The 15,595-nt window shown below is 39.0% G+C and overlaps 1 protein-coding gene across 1 annotated transcript; it reads right to left on the bottom strand.

Moving 5' to 3' along the window:
• Positions 1-6,379: 6,379 nt before the first annotated feature.
• Positions 6,380-15,237, bottom strand: HHLA2 (HERV-H LTR-associating 2). The gene is given in 8 exon segments (XM_045851903.1): positions 6,380-6,648; positions 8,525-8,552; positions 8,554-8,624; positions 8,627-8,785; positions 11,040-11,385; positions 12,537-12,625; positions 12,628-12,848; positions 15,170-15,237. Coding segments are annotated over 8 exon segments (1,251 nt in total).
• Between the last annotated feature and the right edge of the window lie 358 nt (positions 15,238-15,595).

The following is a 15,595-nucleotide window of genomic DNA, read 5'->3' as shown; positions in this document are numbered from 1 at the left end:
CTATCTCCAGAGATGCTGGTTTTCCAGTCGATAGGGCCCTTTGCTGCAGGCAGTCTTAGAGATACTGGGATACTTGCTCTTCAGGATGCTAAGACTCAGCATACTAAATCTAGTTGGTTATTCATATAAAACTAGAGTATAATACCTTAGCAAGTCAATTGCCTGAGTTTCCAGGCTCTGGTTTTTCACCTTTTCAATAAGGTGATTTCTGTTCCCACCTGATCTCTCACCCATCATTAATTCATCAGATTTTTTAATCAATTCTAAGTGATAACATTTCTTCCAAATTCTTGGTGGAAACCTCATTGCAGCCTCCTGTGCTGACTGCAGCAAGAAAGTAAATGAATGAGACAATTGTTTTCCAAGTTGAACTGGCACCTAGATATTTACAACCTTGATGCCATTAGGTGGTCAGTCAATGGCACTTAGGTCTTGGAAAGTGAACGTAATGCTGGGAAAGGGAAAGCATACGAGTCTCTGCAATGGTAGAACTGTCTGGTCTCTGCAAGCCATTGCAGGATCCAAATCCCGGTGAGGACAGGGGAGCGGGAGTCCCTGGGTGTTAAGGTCCCTGCGAAGTGCTGTCACAGTCCAGAAATGTTTTCGTTTCCTGGACTTCCTCGCTCTTCTGAAAGAGCCTACAACCAAGATAAATGGACCCTAAATGGGTGTTTTCATGTCAGAATAACCATTTTCATCTTAAGTATTTACTGATGGTGGTGTTTTGTGTTGTTTTAGGGGAGGTGGGACTTGAAGCTATTGTTTGCATCTCTAATCAGAGATCCATAACAATGGGTCTAAATTAAGTAGTCATGAAGTCTGGGTCTCCTCAACCAACTTTAATTTCCCTGCTAGATGTTCCTGAGTTTTTAACAAGTTTATGCCACTCTTAGCCCTTATTTGCATTCTGATTAATGGAACTCAATAAAAGGTATGTAACAAAAAGAAAATATACAATCAAGCTATAATTTGTAAGTAAATTATTGGCCCCCAATGAACCTACAAGTGGCTGAAAAACTATAAAAGGTCAGCAATCTGCATCTGGGCAAAAACTAAGTATGTTTTCCTTCACTTTATCTTTCTGTACAGTCGATACAATCCCATGTTCCCTTCAGGAGAATAAGTACGTGGGTGCACCCTCGTCCACACAGTGCCGTTCTCTACAAATAACAATAGGAGATGAGAAGAGCAACCACTTATTTAAGCAGGTAGAGCCTGTTTAATTACAGACATTGGGAAAAGCCTAATTGTATTTTTTCTGTTATATTATCCTGCAGTCCCTCCCGCCTTGTTTTCCTCTATAAAAGTCTTGAATGACAATATGTGAATCCATTAAAACTTCAATAATTTTTTCAGTAGTATTCGTATACTATAAGTCGTTTGATAAAGGAAATGTCTTATCATGTCTTCTTCATTATCTTCATTACTAGCTCTCATCAGTAGAGACAGAACTTTTTCTACAGGAAAAAATAAGGACAAAATTAAACAAAATACCTTTGCAAACACTCACTCCCCCTTATTCCCACCTTGGAAAGAGTGCAGGCTCTGTCTGTCCCCGATCACCACAACAGAGCAAAGGTCACAACACAGTGAGTCACATGAACTTCTGGGTTTCCTTGGGCATATAAAAGCTGTGCTTACACCATTCTGTAGTTGATTAGTGTGCAATGGCAGTGTGTCTAACAAATAAAGTACATGTCTTAATTTAAAAACATTTTATTGCTAAAAAATGGTAACCATCATGAGCCTTTTAGCAAGTTACCATCTTTATGCTGGTGAAGGGTCTTGCTCTAGTAACATCAAAGATCACAGATCACCATAACAAATGTGATAATAACAAAAAAGTTTGAAACAGTGGAAGAATTACCAAAATGTAACACAGACATGAGTGAGCAAATGCTGTTGGAAAAAGTGGCACCAATGGCTTGCTTGACACAGGGTTGCCACAAACCCTGAATTTGCAAAAAAAAAAAAAAACCCAGAAAACAAAAAACAAACAAACAAAATAAAAACAACCCCCCCAAAAAACCCTCACAATATCTGCAAAGCACAATACAATGAGGTGTACCTATGATTATGTCATTAGAGTTACCTTAGTTACTTATCCTTTCTTAACACTCTTTCAACGAACTGCTTTTAAAATGCATTCAGTGTAGAAATACCTCCTCATAAACAGCAGTAAATTATTATGGTTCATTCAGGTGCTCCAAAGTGATGATAAAGCCAATTCAGCCAAGTCAGGTATTCCCAGATCTTTAAGATTGTAGGCCTGATTCCTACCGACTGTTAATGTGAAATAACAGCTGAGGATGTGATGGTTAAAGCTGAGAATTATGGTTAAGGAAAAAAGAGGACGTCATTTCTCAAGAAAGGGCTTTCTTCTGGGCCTTTCTAAAATCTAGGATAATTTATACTTACCTTAGAGTAAGGGTGTTTTAAAACAGAGTAATTGAAAAGATAATTTAAAAGGAAAACATTGGAACCATAGTCATATAAAACTATAACCAGGGACCTGGAGGTAGGCGACTTTGTGGCTTTTAATATGACAGCTCAAAATACATTTTCAGCCCATCTAACAACAGACCTACAGAACACTCTTTATTTAAAAAGTGGCCAATACCCTGACATTGCTCTTTTTTCCCTGTCTGTAATTTGTATAGGCTTTATTATTAAAACTATGGTTGAATAATTGGTCATTATTTTCTAGGACTCTCCTTTTTGTTTTGGGGGAATTTTTTGTAATTTATTTTTTATTATATTTATTCCATTACCATTTATCCCCCCATAACCTCCTCCCAATCACCACATCATTGTCCATGTTCATGAGTCCCTTTTCCTTTTTTTTTTTAATCCTTCCATCCCTAAACCCACCCCACCCAGAGCTGTCAGCTTGCTCTCTTTTCTATGAGTCTGTCTCTATTTGGCTTGTTAGTTCAGGTTGTTCATTAGATTCCAAATGAGTGAAATCATATGGTATTTGTCTTTCTCAGACTGGCTTATTTCACTTAGCATAATGTTCTCCAGGGCCATCCATGGTGTCGCAAAGGGTAAAATATTCTTTTTTTTTTGGAACAGCCAAGCAGTATTCCACTGTATAAATGTACCATAGTTGTTTTATCCACTCATCTATTGATGGACACTTGGGCTGCTTCCATATCTTGGTGGTTGTAAATAATGCTGCGATGAACATAGAAGTGCATATGTTCTTTTGAATTAGTGTTTTGGGTTTCTCTGGATAAATTCCCAGAAGTGGAATTGTTGAGTCATAAGGCAGTTCCATTTTTAATTTTTTGAGGTATCTCCGTAATGCTTTTCACAGTGGCTGCACCAGTCTGCATTCCCACCAGTGGTGCAAAAGGGTTCCCCTTTCTCCACATCCTCACCAGCACTTGCTGTTTGTTGATTTATTGATGATAGCCATTCTGACAGGTATGAGATGATATCTCATTGTGGTTTTAATTTGCATTTCTCTGATGATTAGTGGCATTTTCATATGTCTATGGGCCTTCTGTATGTCTTGCTGAGAGAAGTGTTTATTCATTCAGGCCTTTTGCCTATTTTTTAGATTGGATTGTTTGTTTTTTTTTGGTGTTGAGTTTTATAAGTTCTTTATAAATGTGGATATTAACCCCTTATCAGGTGTACCAGTGAATATGTTCTCTCATTCCATTAGTTGTCTTTTTATTTTGTTGATGATTCCCTTTGCTTTGCAAAAACTTTTTAATTTGATGTAGTCCCATTTGTTTACTTTTTCTTTTGTTTCCCTTGCCTGGGGAGATATATCAGATAAAGCATTCCTACGAGCAATGTCCAAGAATTTGCTGTCTGTATTTTCTTGTAGGAATTTTATGGTTTCGAGTCTAACATTTAAGTCTTTTTGTTTTTAACGATTTTATTTATTTATTTTTAGAGAGGGAAGGGAGAGAGAGAGAGCGAGAGAGAGGGAGAGAAACATCAATGTGCAGTTGCTGGGGGTCATGGCCTGCAACCCAGGCATGTACCCTGACTGGGAATCGAACCTGTGACACTTTGGTTCGCAGCCCACGCTCAATCCACTGAGCTATGCCAGCCAGGGCTACATTTAAGTTTTTAAACCATGCGACACTGTTTTTGCTGATACATCCTGACTGCTCCTCCAGACTCAGTGCACTTCCTGCCCTCCACCATGGGAAACTGACCTATGTGGGTGCCATATGCAGGGCATCTCTTCCCTCTGGTCTCTGGTTGGGGTGGAGATCAGAGGGAGGAAAGAGCAAAACTGGGTATTTCTTCTTACAGCCTCTTCCCTTTAGGCTCATCTTGGTCTGGCTGTGTTCTTCAAGCAAAAGTCACCCTTCTTAGAAGACAGCAGATTTTATGCAACTCTCCCCTTCCAGGTTTTGGGAACTGCTCATTTTCCTTGTCCTCTCAGATTTAGTTTTGTTAGTGAACCAGTTGCTCCCAGCTCTGGGGAAACACACTGTCTTCTGTGGTCCCCTTTGTACAACAGTTTTGAGTGTGCTGGGTATCTTCTGTTAGGAACTGACCTATGTACACTACCAATACAGAAACAAAATTGTCACTCTTTAGCAGTTTGTAGTGCTTCTCTCTCCTAGAATTTGAACCTAATCCAATGACAAGTATCATTATATTAAGTCAACGGTTACATTTGTGGCATGAACTGTATTGCCTGTGATCTACCTTTTCTACTTCTGGCTGCCTAAGAAATAGGAGTAACAAGTGAGGGGACTAGCCTGCCTATTAGTCCAATCACAGGGCTAAAATTGTTGACACTCTTGCTCATGGTCACTCTTACTATCTTACCTTCAATATGGCTTCTGCTATGGTCAGATCATGTACTTCCACAGGAGCGATAGGCGGAAAGCAACCAGATGAAGAGACGTGGGACTGCTTTCAACCTCCCACAACTCTCAGCGTCTTCTCAGGGGAATTACAGCATGGGGGCAGGGAGCTTCTTGGGGCCTAGATCTCCCTTTGCCACCAGTTAGCTGACTCATCTTAGGTGGGCTTAAATCTGTTTCACATACCTAGTTAGCATTTATGCTAATATCTTACATTCCAGTTTCCTAATCTGCAAAATATGGAAATAAGGTTTTTCTAGATCTAATTCTGGTGGTAAAAGTGAAGTTTTTTAAGAAGTACTGTGACCATGGCATCTTAATATATCATTTAAATTGCCCTGAGTAACACTAGTGTGTTGCAGAAAATTTAGAAAAAGTTTTTAAACATTTTTAAAGGATTAAAATAAAATTACACATAAAGGAAAGTACTGTTCTGAGCAGTGGCCACTGTACATAAAGCTCAAAGAAAGAGAAAACAGAGCCAGGGACTTAAGGAAGCCCATAAAGTACCTGGGCAGGTGAGTGGCAGAAAGGAGCCACCTCTGTCCAAAAGCAATCGCTTGTAAAGCTTTAGATTATTTCTTTTTCGCTATTTTTCAAAGCCAGATCATTGGAATCATCCTGGACATTATTTTACTGCCAGATTTAATTTTTAAATCTTTTTTTAGTAAAAACAAAAACTTAACTAATGTGTGATGCCAGGTTAATTTACTCAATCCTCTATTATATATTGAAATAGTAGAAAAACTGGAATTAATGGCAGTGTGCTGTGGTGAATATGCTTATATATAGTTTGCTGTGCCTCAGATGATTAAACTCAGAATAAATTCCTAGAATTAGAATACTTAGGTGCTGGAAGTATGAAGCATTTAAAAAGATTTCTGATAAATTTTACAAGTGACTTCCTGGAAAATTCAGATCTGTTTACATGCCCAGAAGCAGTGTAGGTATGCAGCTGCCTGTCTCACCTCAACTTGAACACCCAGGGACAGAACCAAACCCTCCGTGGGATGTTATCTTCTATGAAATGGATGCATCATCTTGACCTCAGGGCTCTACGTGCCACCAGAAGCGCCGTAAGCACCAAATCACTGAAGGCAGAATGATTATCCAGGGGGCAGTTCTTTGACTTGGTTCTAAATAAAAAAAAAAGTCTATAAACTGGAAGACAAAGTACCAAAAAATAAAAGAAAATATGTGGGTGGATGGGTAGAACATGCTCACTATTTTTAAAACAAGTTATTTCTGCCTTGCGGGTGGCAGGCAAATTTCATATTAGTGAAAACACTTTTCACAGGGAAAAGACAAGCCTGTCTGGACCGGAGAGTTTTTATGAGCATAAATAATACCTCCCAGTCTCCATGTCTCTTTTGTGGGAAACCTGTAAAAGCTATAATTTTAATGAATTTGAGGTTTAGTGAGGGTGAGAGTCGGGAGAGAAAACCTGAGAGGCAATGAGTCTTTTATGCATTTAAGTTTCTATTGTTTTATGTTGTGATAAGAGAATTAGCACCCTTTTTACAAAGGGATAGTCATGACTACAAACTACCCTCAGTCCAGTGTTCTCCTTGGGAGATAAAGGGAAGGTGCGATTCACCCTTGACTTTGAGAAGACGGCTTCCTAGAGAAACAGTGACAAGGAATGCAGAGGTGAAGAGAAGGCCTAAGAAGTAGCCATGGTCTTGAGTGAGAGGTGACAGGTGACCACAGGGATAATAGTGCTGAAGCTCCTCAGGAACAACTGGAGAAGCCTGAACTTTCCCCAGCATCTTTGTTGGTGCTAGAATTGTAATTAGCCTTAAAGGAACTGGGGACCCCAGAAGGCAGAAACTTAGACACCTAATATCACCCAAGTCAGAACCTGCTAAACTCGTGAGTTAAGCATGCATTAGAGCACAAAGCTCAATTCGGGGGGCACGTTATGGCTATTTTTAAAATGAACAGCTCTATATAATAGATGTCATTTTTATAAACATACTCTTAATGTTTTACAATAAAAAAAATCTCTCCACATATTTGTGTCATTCTGAAATTCTATGTCCATGTAAAGAAGGAGCAATTAAGTAGAAATGTTAAGTTGACTTTCCAAATTGTTTTCACATGCATACTTTTCCCTCCTGACAAAAATTCTACCAGATATTGCTTCTTCTTACTTTATCTGTGACCTTCAGTTCCCCCATTTGTAAAGAGATTTGCCCAAGGTCACATATTGATTCAGCAGCAAAATTTAGCAAGATTTGTTCAATTCCCTTCAATTCACTGCAACCATTATCTAGTAGATCTAGACTCTAGGAATAATAAGCACCCCTAACTAGGCCTCCTTTTCAAATGTTGCAACATGTTCTGGACAAGGTAGCAAGTGGAAAATTGCAATTCAGAATAGAAAACCAAGTTTCCTTGAAAGAGTGATGTGTAAAGAGCCACGACTATTTGCCTTGTCCTCTCCCCTCCTGGGGTAGCTCACGCTGCAGACTTCTTCCTGGGGGATAAAAGCTGACCCTCCTCCAGTCTCAACTGGCCAGGGTTTGCTCAAGAATGAGAGGTTCTGAAAAGCTTGTTTTCTATATTATCAGAGACAGATTGATTCTGAGGCTTTGCATTGTGTAAACTGAAAGTTAGATCTCTGGTTAGAGAGATGGGCCAAATGTGGTCTGCAGACCATTTCTTCCTGATTGTTTTGCTATACTCTGAAATGAATCCAACATGAAGCAACATTTAAAAAAATAGGATGCAAGCTTAACTGTATTTTACATTAAAAAACATTCCTATTGGGGAGAAAAGTAGGAGCTTCAAATACATTTCAGTCTTCAGTACTCTCAAAGGAGGAGTTATCACTTAGTGCCTAGAGGGTTCTATGTGTTTGAAGACCACGTAACCTAAGGACAATGCTTTCTTATCTCACTACATAGAATCACCAAACTTCCAAATATGTTATTCCTACTAATTTTCACAGCTAGAATGATATGATAGAAATATTTCTAAACCATATTCCCCTGACTCAAATAGCCTTAATAAAGAATAAAAAGAGAGAGGACATGGTCTCCCATGATGTCAAGTTGATGGTTTGTGGGTGAAAGGACTAGTCAACCCACCTAGAAAGTCAACTTCATGGGTACACACTCCACTATGAATAGTGGACTAGAAATATCTTAAATTATTAGTTTTGGCATTCAGCTATCAATAGGAGTAAAAAATTAGCTGAGTTGGGCATATACTTAGTATGCCAAATGTCCTTTGGTGACTCTTTGTACCAGGTTCATGGACTATGCTTGCCCAGCATCCAGCAGAGCCCCAGTTCCAACTTCCCACTGTGCCTACAGCCTCAGCTCTGCACATCCTGGACACTGAGACACATCGTAGAGACAGTGGCAAACAGGATTTCAAGATGCTCAGCTCACAGAGGCACAAAACATGTATGTTCCCTCTTAATTTCTGAAGCCCTGAAACCCTAAAAAGGAAATCTTATGGTAGATTTTTTTTTCAATGCAGGACTTTTGTGTGGTTGAAGTAAGGAGGTTGTTTGCCATCTTGAACAGAAATATCCCTGTAGGTAAAAAGCATTTTCAGAAATACCAATCAAAGGTATTCTTTAAATGCCAACCTGATTTCCCTGTTTGTAATTCACAATTTTTGCTGCTATAGCCTAAAACCATTATCAAACCCTACTTATACTGATAACTTACCTATATGCAGTGTTTGGAAAGTGAGCACAAGCATATTTGCTTGAAGAAATATTGCATAAATATTCCTCATTGTCTGAGGGACTAAGCTTCCTCAAAGCAAAAAGTCTCCCTAGTTTATTAGCTATTCATTTCATGAAAGTCAGGGTTCATTAATAATTGTATTCTGTGGGGAGCTCAGAAAGTAAGCCAGGGTGCTGGAAATACCACTTTCCCCTCTGGACCAAGTGACTATGATATCTTCATTGTAGGAATGATATTTTCCTATCATTCAGCAGGAAAATATAGTTTGTAACTTCACATGATAGCAAAATGCTTTCCCTTTGCTTTTTACAAAGGCCATCTAACAACAGGACAGAAAAAAAAAACACATCAATGAGTATGAAATTTTCAAATGAATTTTTAAAGGTACACTTAGAAATGCATTTAGAAATATCATTGAAAATTCCTTCCTGTGGAGTTTCTTTAAAGAAAATGTTTACCACTACTATTTTCAAGGCTCCCACAAAAGTTAAGTTTAGGCATTTGTGGTAGCCTAAGCTTGAGCCAGTGAGGGAGATGACACCCCTTGAGTTTTAATTCCTACAATCTGACAGTGAGTACCCAAGCATGGGCACCTGATATTAACATTGCTGCCAGTGACTAACCTATCAACTCACTGTTCTGCTTCTGTGGACCTAGCAATGCTGGTCTTCCCTAGGACTCCCCTCTTGCCACTCCACCTACTCCCTAGTTCTCTGTTACTTACGGTCTCAATTGTTTCTTAATCTCTTTCTGGACAAAGTGTCATTTCTTACACATGACAAGTTCATTTCCAAGTGTTTGTAAATAACCACCCACTGGACTAGGCTCTTTTGGAGCAGGGACAGTGCTGGCTGGGTATTCTCAGCTTGTCCCAGATCAGCTCTGCCTTGTCCTTCCTGTTCTACAGCTCTGCAGGCTGGCTTCTAGGGACTTCCCTAGATTGTTCTTTCTGGCCTTAGACTCACCTACTATTTAGTCCACCTGGGAGAAAATATGCCAAAGCAAACCATCTAAAATCCAAGTCTAGGATGATTCTGATGCTTCTCATCCTTCTTCAGCTCCTTGCTACCTCCAGGACCCCATTCAGGCTCCTGTGCAAGGCTCAGTAGGCCTCTCATCTGGTTTCTGCCCTCCTCTCCAGGCTTATCTCTGGATAATTCAGCCTGACAGTCAACAGCTTAAACTTTCATAAACCCAGTGATATTTACTCCTTTGTGCTTTTGCACATAATGCATTTTTTTAAACCTGGAATGCCTATGTTTCCTGGAATTTCTTATAACTCTTTTAAAATTCTGCTCTCAGGCAACTTTCTTAAGCATGTATTCTTAACTCCATTCATACCCAACCACAGTGAACAGAATTAATTATTCTCTTTTTATGCACCCTTCCTCATTGTGTTTTCTTTTTGTATGTTTACACTGGATGCTGTAGATCCAGAAAATAGGAATCCATGTTCTTAAGTTCACAGTCAGAGAACAATAACCCTTCGTTAGCACAGCACAGCTCCTCAGCAAGATAAACAGCACGGGGCCCAAGGATCCGTTGGTGCCTCTGGGTGCTCAGTTCTGAATAAACATGAGGAAATACAATGTCTCACAGAAGGTATTTACCATTTAATAGTAACATTTTCATTGTTTCCCATGTTTCTACCACTACCTGGCTGATGAAAAGTGGACATTGGGTGGCCATGCCTTTAGCACTCAAATCATGTACAAGTGTGAACCATTTCTAACTTCAGTGTCCTCAGTGGGCATTTTAAGAATATGAGACTCAGGAGAAGGCAAAAATGGGTAGCTAATCTCCACTTTCCTTATGTAATGGAAATTTACAGAAAAATCTTGCTTTGCTTCTAATGAAAACAATATGCTTCCTTGGAATTGAGTAAACAGTGTCAAGTACATTTTTCTTATTAATTTTTCTTAAACACTTTGTTATGGATACAGAGATTGGTCAGAGTTTGGGTTTGTTCAAGGGAATGAGAGGAAGGAGTGTGAAAACTGCCCATGAAATGATAGAGGTGTTGATAAAGATGGCTGCGCCGGGACTATGCAAAGAAACTAAAGGGAAGCAATAATACTAATTAGTTAATTTTTGTTTAGTTGAAAGATTGGCAAGAACCAAAGGTTGTGACCTGATAATACATAAGCATTCTTTCCTTCTCCTCTGATCTTTTGAAGCACAATGCTAGTGGGAAATCCTCTGCAGAGAAATCCGCTCTAGAGAAATACAGGAGTACTTATGAATAGATTTGCTACTGTCCACTTCACATGTTTTCCTTCAACTCATAAAACACCTAGGAAGGTAAGAATTACTTCCATTTCATTAAGGAGGAACTAATGCTCAGAAGTAAAAATGATTGCTTAAGGTAATACAGTCAGTTAATATTAGACCTGGGACTCTAGTCCCAGCCTTCTGATGGCCATGGATGCATTTTCTTTCTTTTCTGTCCCCTTCTTTCCCTGTAAATCAGCCCTGTTCCCCTGCCCCCTCTGACCTAGCACATATACACAGACAGCCCCAGGAAATCTATCTTTCATTGTCCATCTCCCAGTCCATGTTTCCTTCAGCATTGGATTTTCAATGGCACAGTCATAAGACAAATTGGATCCTGTGATATTTACTCTACCATTATATAAAGGATCGAAAGATTCAATTTCTTTCAGAGTGCTTGCAGAGATAGGTGTATTGTCCACTTTCTGTGTGATAACTGGATGAAGATAAACACTTAACGTGCCACATATGAAGGAGCTGATTGTGTCCCTCTCTTCATACTTCACCACAGTGTGACAAAAGTGATGAGGGAGAAAGAAGGGTACATAAGGAACGGTCATCACTAGGTTCTTTTTAGGTCATCTGTGCAGAGCATTTATTATTTCAATACCCATGAAAGGAACAGCTAAGCTTTATGGGCAAAAGTTGGCAGCTACTGAAAGCAAAAGCAACACAAAAACTGTAGAACCTTAAGATAATGTGTGGTTATTTACAAGTGAATAAAGGGGATTTGTGGATATAGAGCAACTAGCAATCTCGATCCTCCAGGAAGAGTATTAGAAAGAAGTCAAATGGCCTCACCAAACAAGCAAGTGTGGGTGTTGGGTCTATAAACTAGAGCTCACGCAACACTCCATATTCTTCAGGTGCTGACTCAGCCTTTTTGACGCTGTTTACATATAATTCTTAGATTTCTGAGTCCAGATCTGAAGCAGCTATGTGGGACATAGGGAGAAGGAACAGTGCAGGATAAAACAACCATTAGAAAATACCCCTTCCCCCAATAAATAAATGAACAGATAAATACAATCAATATAGACAAGAGATACAGTTGACTCCTAAACAACATACCTGTCAACTGCATGGGTCCACTTACATGCGGGTATTTTTCAATTGCCCTGCATGATTCAAACCCACATTATTCAAGGGTCATGTGGCCATTGGGAATCCATGTGTGCAAAGGGCTGACTTAAGTTTTAGGCAGATTTTCAACTGCCTGGGTGGTCAGCACTCTAATCCCTGTGTTCTCCAAGGGTCAACGGTACATAATGTTAAAATTAGCTCCATTAAGAAAACAGAAAAATGTAATTTAACTCAATAATTCAACATTTTTAAGCTATCATATTGGCATAAATTTTTCCAATTGATGATACTACGTGCTGATAAGACTAAGAGAAAAATGAATGCTCTTACACTGCTGGTGGAAGTAATGTGTTGAAATCTTATGTCTGATACTTTTTTCAAATCCTTTCCCTTATTAAACATAAGAATATTCATTACAACATTATTTTTTGTAATGTAAAACACTAGAAGTGCTTGCATACCTACCAGTGGGGGAATAGATGTATCAGTTATAGCATATCAGTACTATAAGATACTATCATTTAAAATGATGTAGATCTATATGTTTTGACATAGAAGAACCCATAGTCTATCAAATTAATAAAGACACTTCAGAAAAACATGGAATGATATCATTGTTATGTTTTATCAACCTTACATGCATACGTCCCTCCCATCTGTAGTAGCATTTCAGGATGCTTCTAGCTGTTGTTCCCAAACAGCACATACAAGTTCCTTCATCCAGAGGCTTAATCTTCTGAGAGATAGGGAGGCATTCCCACTGTGAATGTTACAGTGGAAGAGTGTGTATTGTTTGCATTATTTGGAATTTTGCTTTTACAAGTGGTCACTGTCTTTGTAGTATGTGTAAACATTATCTTGATTCCTCCAGTGAATTATGACTTTGGGCTCACTCTCAAATGAGTGAGGGAGAATTATATCTTCATCAAGTCTTCCAAGTGAGTATTTGCTCACTCATTGTGATTGAAGAAAACTGGAAAGATTGTATATAAAGTCAAGAGCAGTTATGAAGAGAACTAGTGATGATGCTTATCGAAGATTATATTGGGACTACGCAGAAGCACTATCTTAGGTCAGCGGCCTATACACATCATCAAGAACCTTTGCTAGTCTAATTATTAGAAACAACCCATGAAGCCCCGTGTTTGAGTCACTGCTATTTTAATTGAATATCTGTTTGATTCATTGTAGTGATGAGAATTTATTGGCAACAGCCTAAGGCACAGAAACACTAGTTTGATCAATAATCTCATCTCTTCTCTGATTCTGGCTGGCTATAGTTATTGGAAATTATGCATATTATGTAATAAAAGACTCTTGTTGATTTTTATTCCCTGAGAACACTCACTTTTAACACCTACTATAAAATAACAAATTAGTTTATCCAGCTAGCTAGAGCCAGCAGGCCCTGAAAGATTAAAGCAAACTTCCCTTGGTTGGGCTAGGTAATATTTGAGCCTATAGAAGACAATCTGTGCAGAAATCTGTTAGGAATATGCAGACATTAGTCTCAAGTGAAGAAACATGTGGGCAGGAGGAGCCCAAAAGGAGGAATGAAGTAACTCACTTCTTTCAGCTTTAGGACCACCATCAGGATATCCCATGAGTTAATCAGAGCTAGTTAATAAACATTATTCTGAATATAAATGTGGAAGTTTAATCTTCCACTTTGGAAGCTGACTTTAAAAAACAAATGGATTTATCAAAAGCAAGGATTTTGCAAAGAAATATACTTAGCCATTTCATAATTATTGAAGGTAGCATACAGGTTCTTTGAACATCTCACAACACATGTTAAGTAGACTGTGTGCCCTCTGTATGAATTCTGTGATAGTAAGACTGAAAAGGAACTTTTTTCATGGACAGTGTAGCAAGTGCCTTTGTACCTCGGCCAAGGCCACCCATGAGGGGGAAATTGGGTGCTCATGTGGCCCTGGCACAAGGTCTTTTCCTTTGCCTCCTCCTCTGGGTCCGTTTCCACTCGACTATGTCCTACTTCTCTTCCTCAGAGAGATTCCGTTTATTTCTGTACCATGTTGGAGGGATGTCATCTTGTGTGGAGAGAAAGACATGGAAAGATGGAATAGAAAAGCAGTGGTTTTAAAGCAACAAACAACAAGTGTTGGAGAGGTTGTGGAGAAAAGGGGGCCCTAGTGCACTGTTGGTGAAACTGCAGACTGGTACAACCACTATGGAAAGCAGTATGGAACTTCCTCAGAAAACTAAAAATGGATCTGCCTTTTGACCCTGCAATTCCACTGCTGGGACTCTATCCTAAGAATACTAAAACACCAATCCAAAAGAACCTATGCATCCCAATGTTCATAGCAGCACAATTTACAATAGCTAGGTGTTAGAAGCAACCTTGATGCCCATCAGTAAATGAATGGATCAAAGAACTATGGTACATGTACACAATGGATTTCTATGTAGCATAAAGAAGGAAGGAGCTCCTACCCTTTGCAACAGCTTGGATGGAGCTGGAAAGCTTTATGCTAAGCGAAATAAGCCAGGCAGTGAAAGACAAATACCATATGATCTCACCTTTAATAGGAACCTAAACAACAAAACAAAGAAACAAGCAAAATATAACCAAAGACACTGAAATAGAGGACAGGCTGACAGTGACCAGAGGGGAGAGAAGAGGGAATTTCAGGAGAGAATGGGAAGGATTTACAGGAACAAATTTAAAGGACACATGGACAAAAACTAGGGGGAGGGTGGTAATGGAAGGGAAGTGGGGAGGGTTGGGTGGGTGGGCTGGATTGGGAGTAAAAGGGAGGAAACTGTACTTGAACAATGATTAAAATAAATTTTAAAAAAAGAGTAAAAAAAAAAAGAAAGAAAGGCAGTGGTTTTGTTGACTCCCCTAACTGTTCTACTAAACACCTCTAATGTTTTATCAGTTAAATAAAAATTCCCATCACAGGACCTAGAAAACCTGATAATGCCTTCTGTCAAGTGTTGAATAAGTACTAAGCTTACACTTAAAAAAAAATCAATCAACCAATCAATCAAACTTGCCCTTCTAGTGATTTTCTATCTGGTAGCAGATAACAGAAAGAGTCTTAATCAGAAAAGACAGGAGAAAATATGGTTTTTAATCTTCATGCAAACTTCCAGTCTCTTCTTTATTTCTCATTAACTGATCTTTCAGAAAAGTTCACAATGTTATGGCTTCAGAGGCAACAGCCCCCTGGCACTGTGTGCTTGCACTCTGTTCTAACTATACAAATAGCTAATGCTCAGGCATGGTATAAAGGAACTTACCCTGAGATCCGCTTAGAGATGTTACAAGACTGACGAACACAGACAGCATGCACTGCCTGTGCCTTCATGTCTTGTGGAGGTCATGTCAGTTATCCTATCAAAAAGAAGCAAAATATGCATTTTATGGATGTTAAGAGCAGTCAGGAATTGAAAAAGGAAATGTCTGACTATAGCAGATGAATAAAATATAGTATGTCCAAAAAAATAATTCTCCTATAGCCATTAAAGATGATATTGTAAAAGACAGTTCAGTAGCATGGAAGTAAGTTCTTAATGTTACAGGAAAAAAAATAGATTACAATGCAACTTTCAAGTAGCACAGTCCCTTTTTAAAACACACACATTTCTGCCTGTAGGAGACTGACATGACATATCACTAAGTGTACACTAGCATGTCAGCTCTGAAGGGCAGGTTCCGCATCTGAA

This window comes from Phyllostomus hastatus, unplaced genomic scaffold, assembly GCF_019186645.2.
Source record: "Phyllostomus hastatus isolate PE091 unplaced genomic scaffold, TTU_PhHast_1.1 phas_contig_86, whole genome shotgun sequence".
NCBI classification, from domain to species: domain Eukaryota; kingdom Metazoa; phylum Chordata; class Mammalia; order Chiroptera; family Phyllostomidae; genus Phyllostomus; species Phyllostomus hastatus.
The sequence above is the reverse complement of the archived record's forward strand: the minus strand, read 5'-3'. Positions and strand labels throughout refer to the sequence as shown.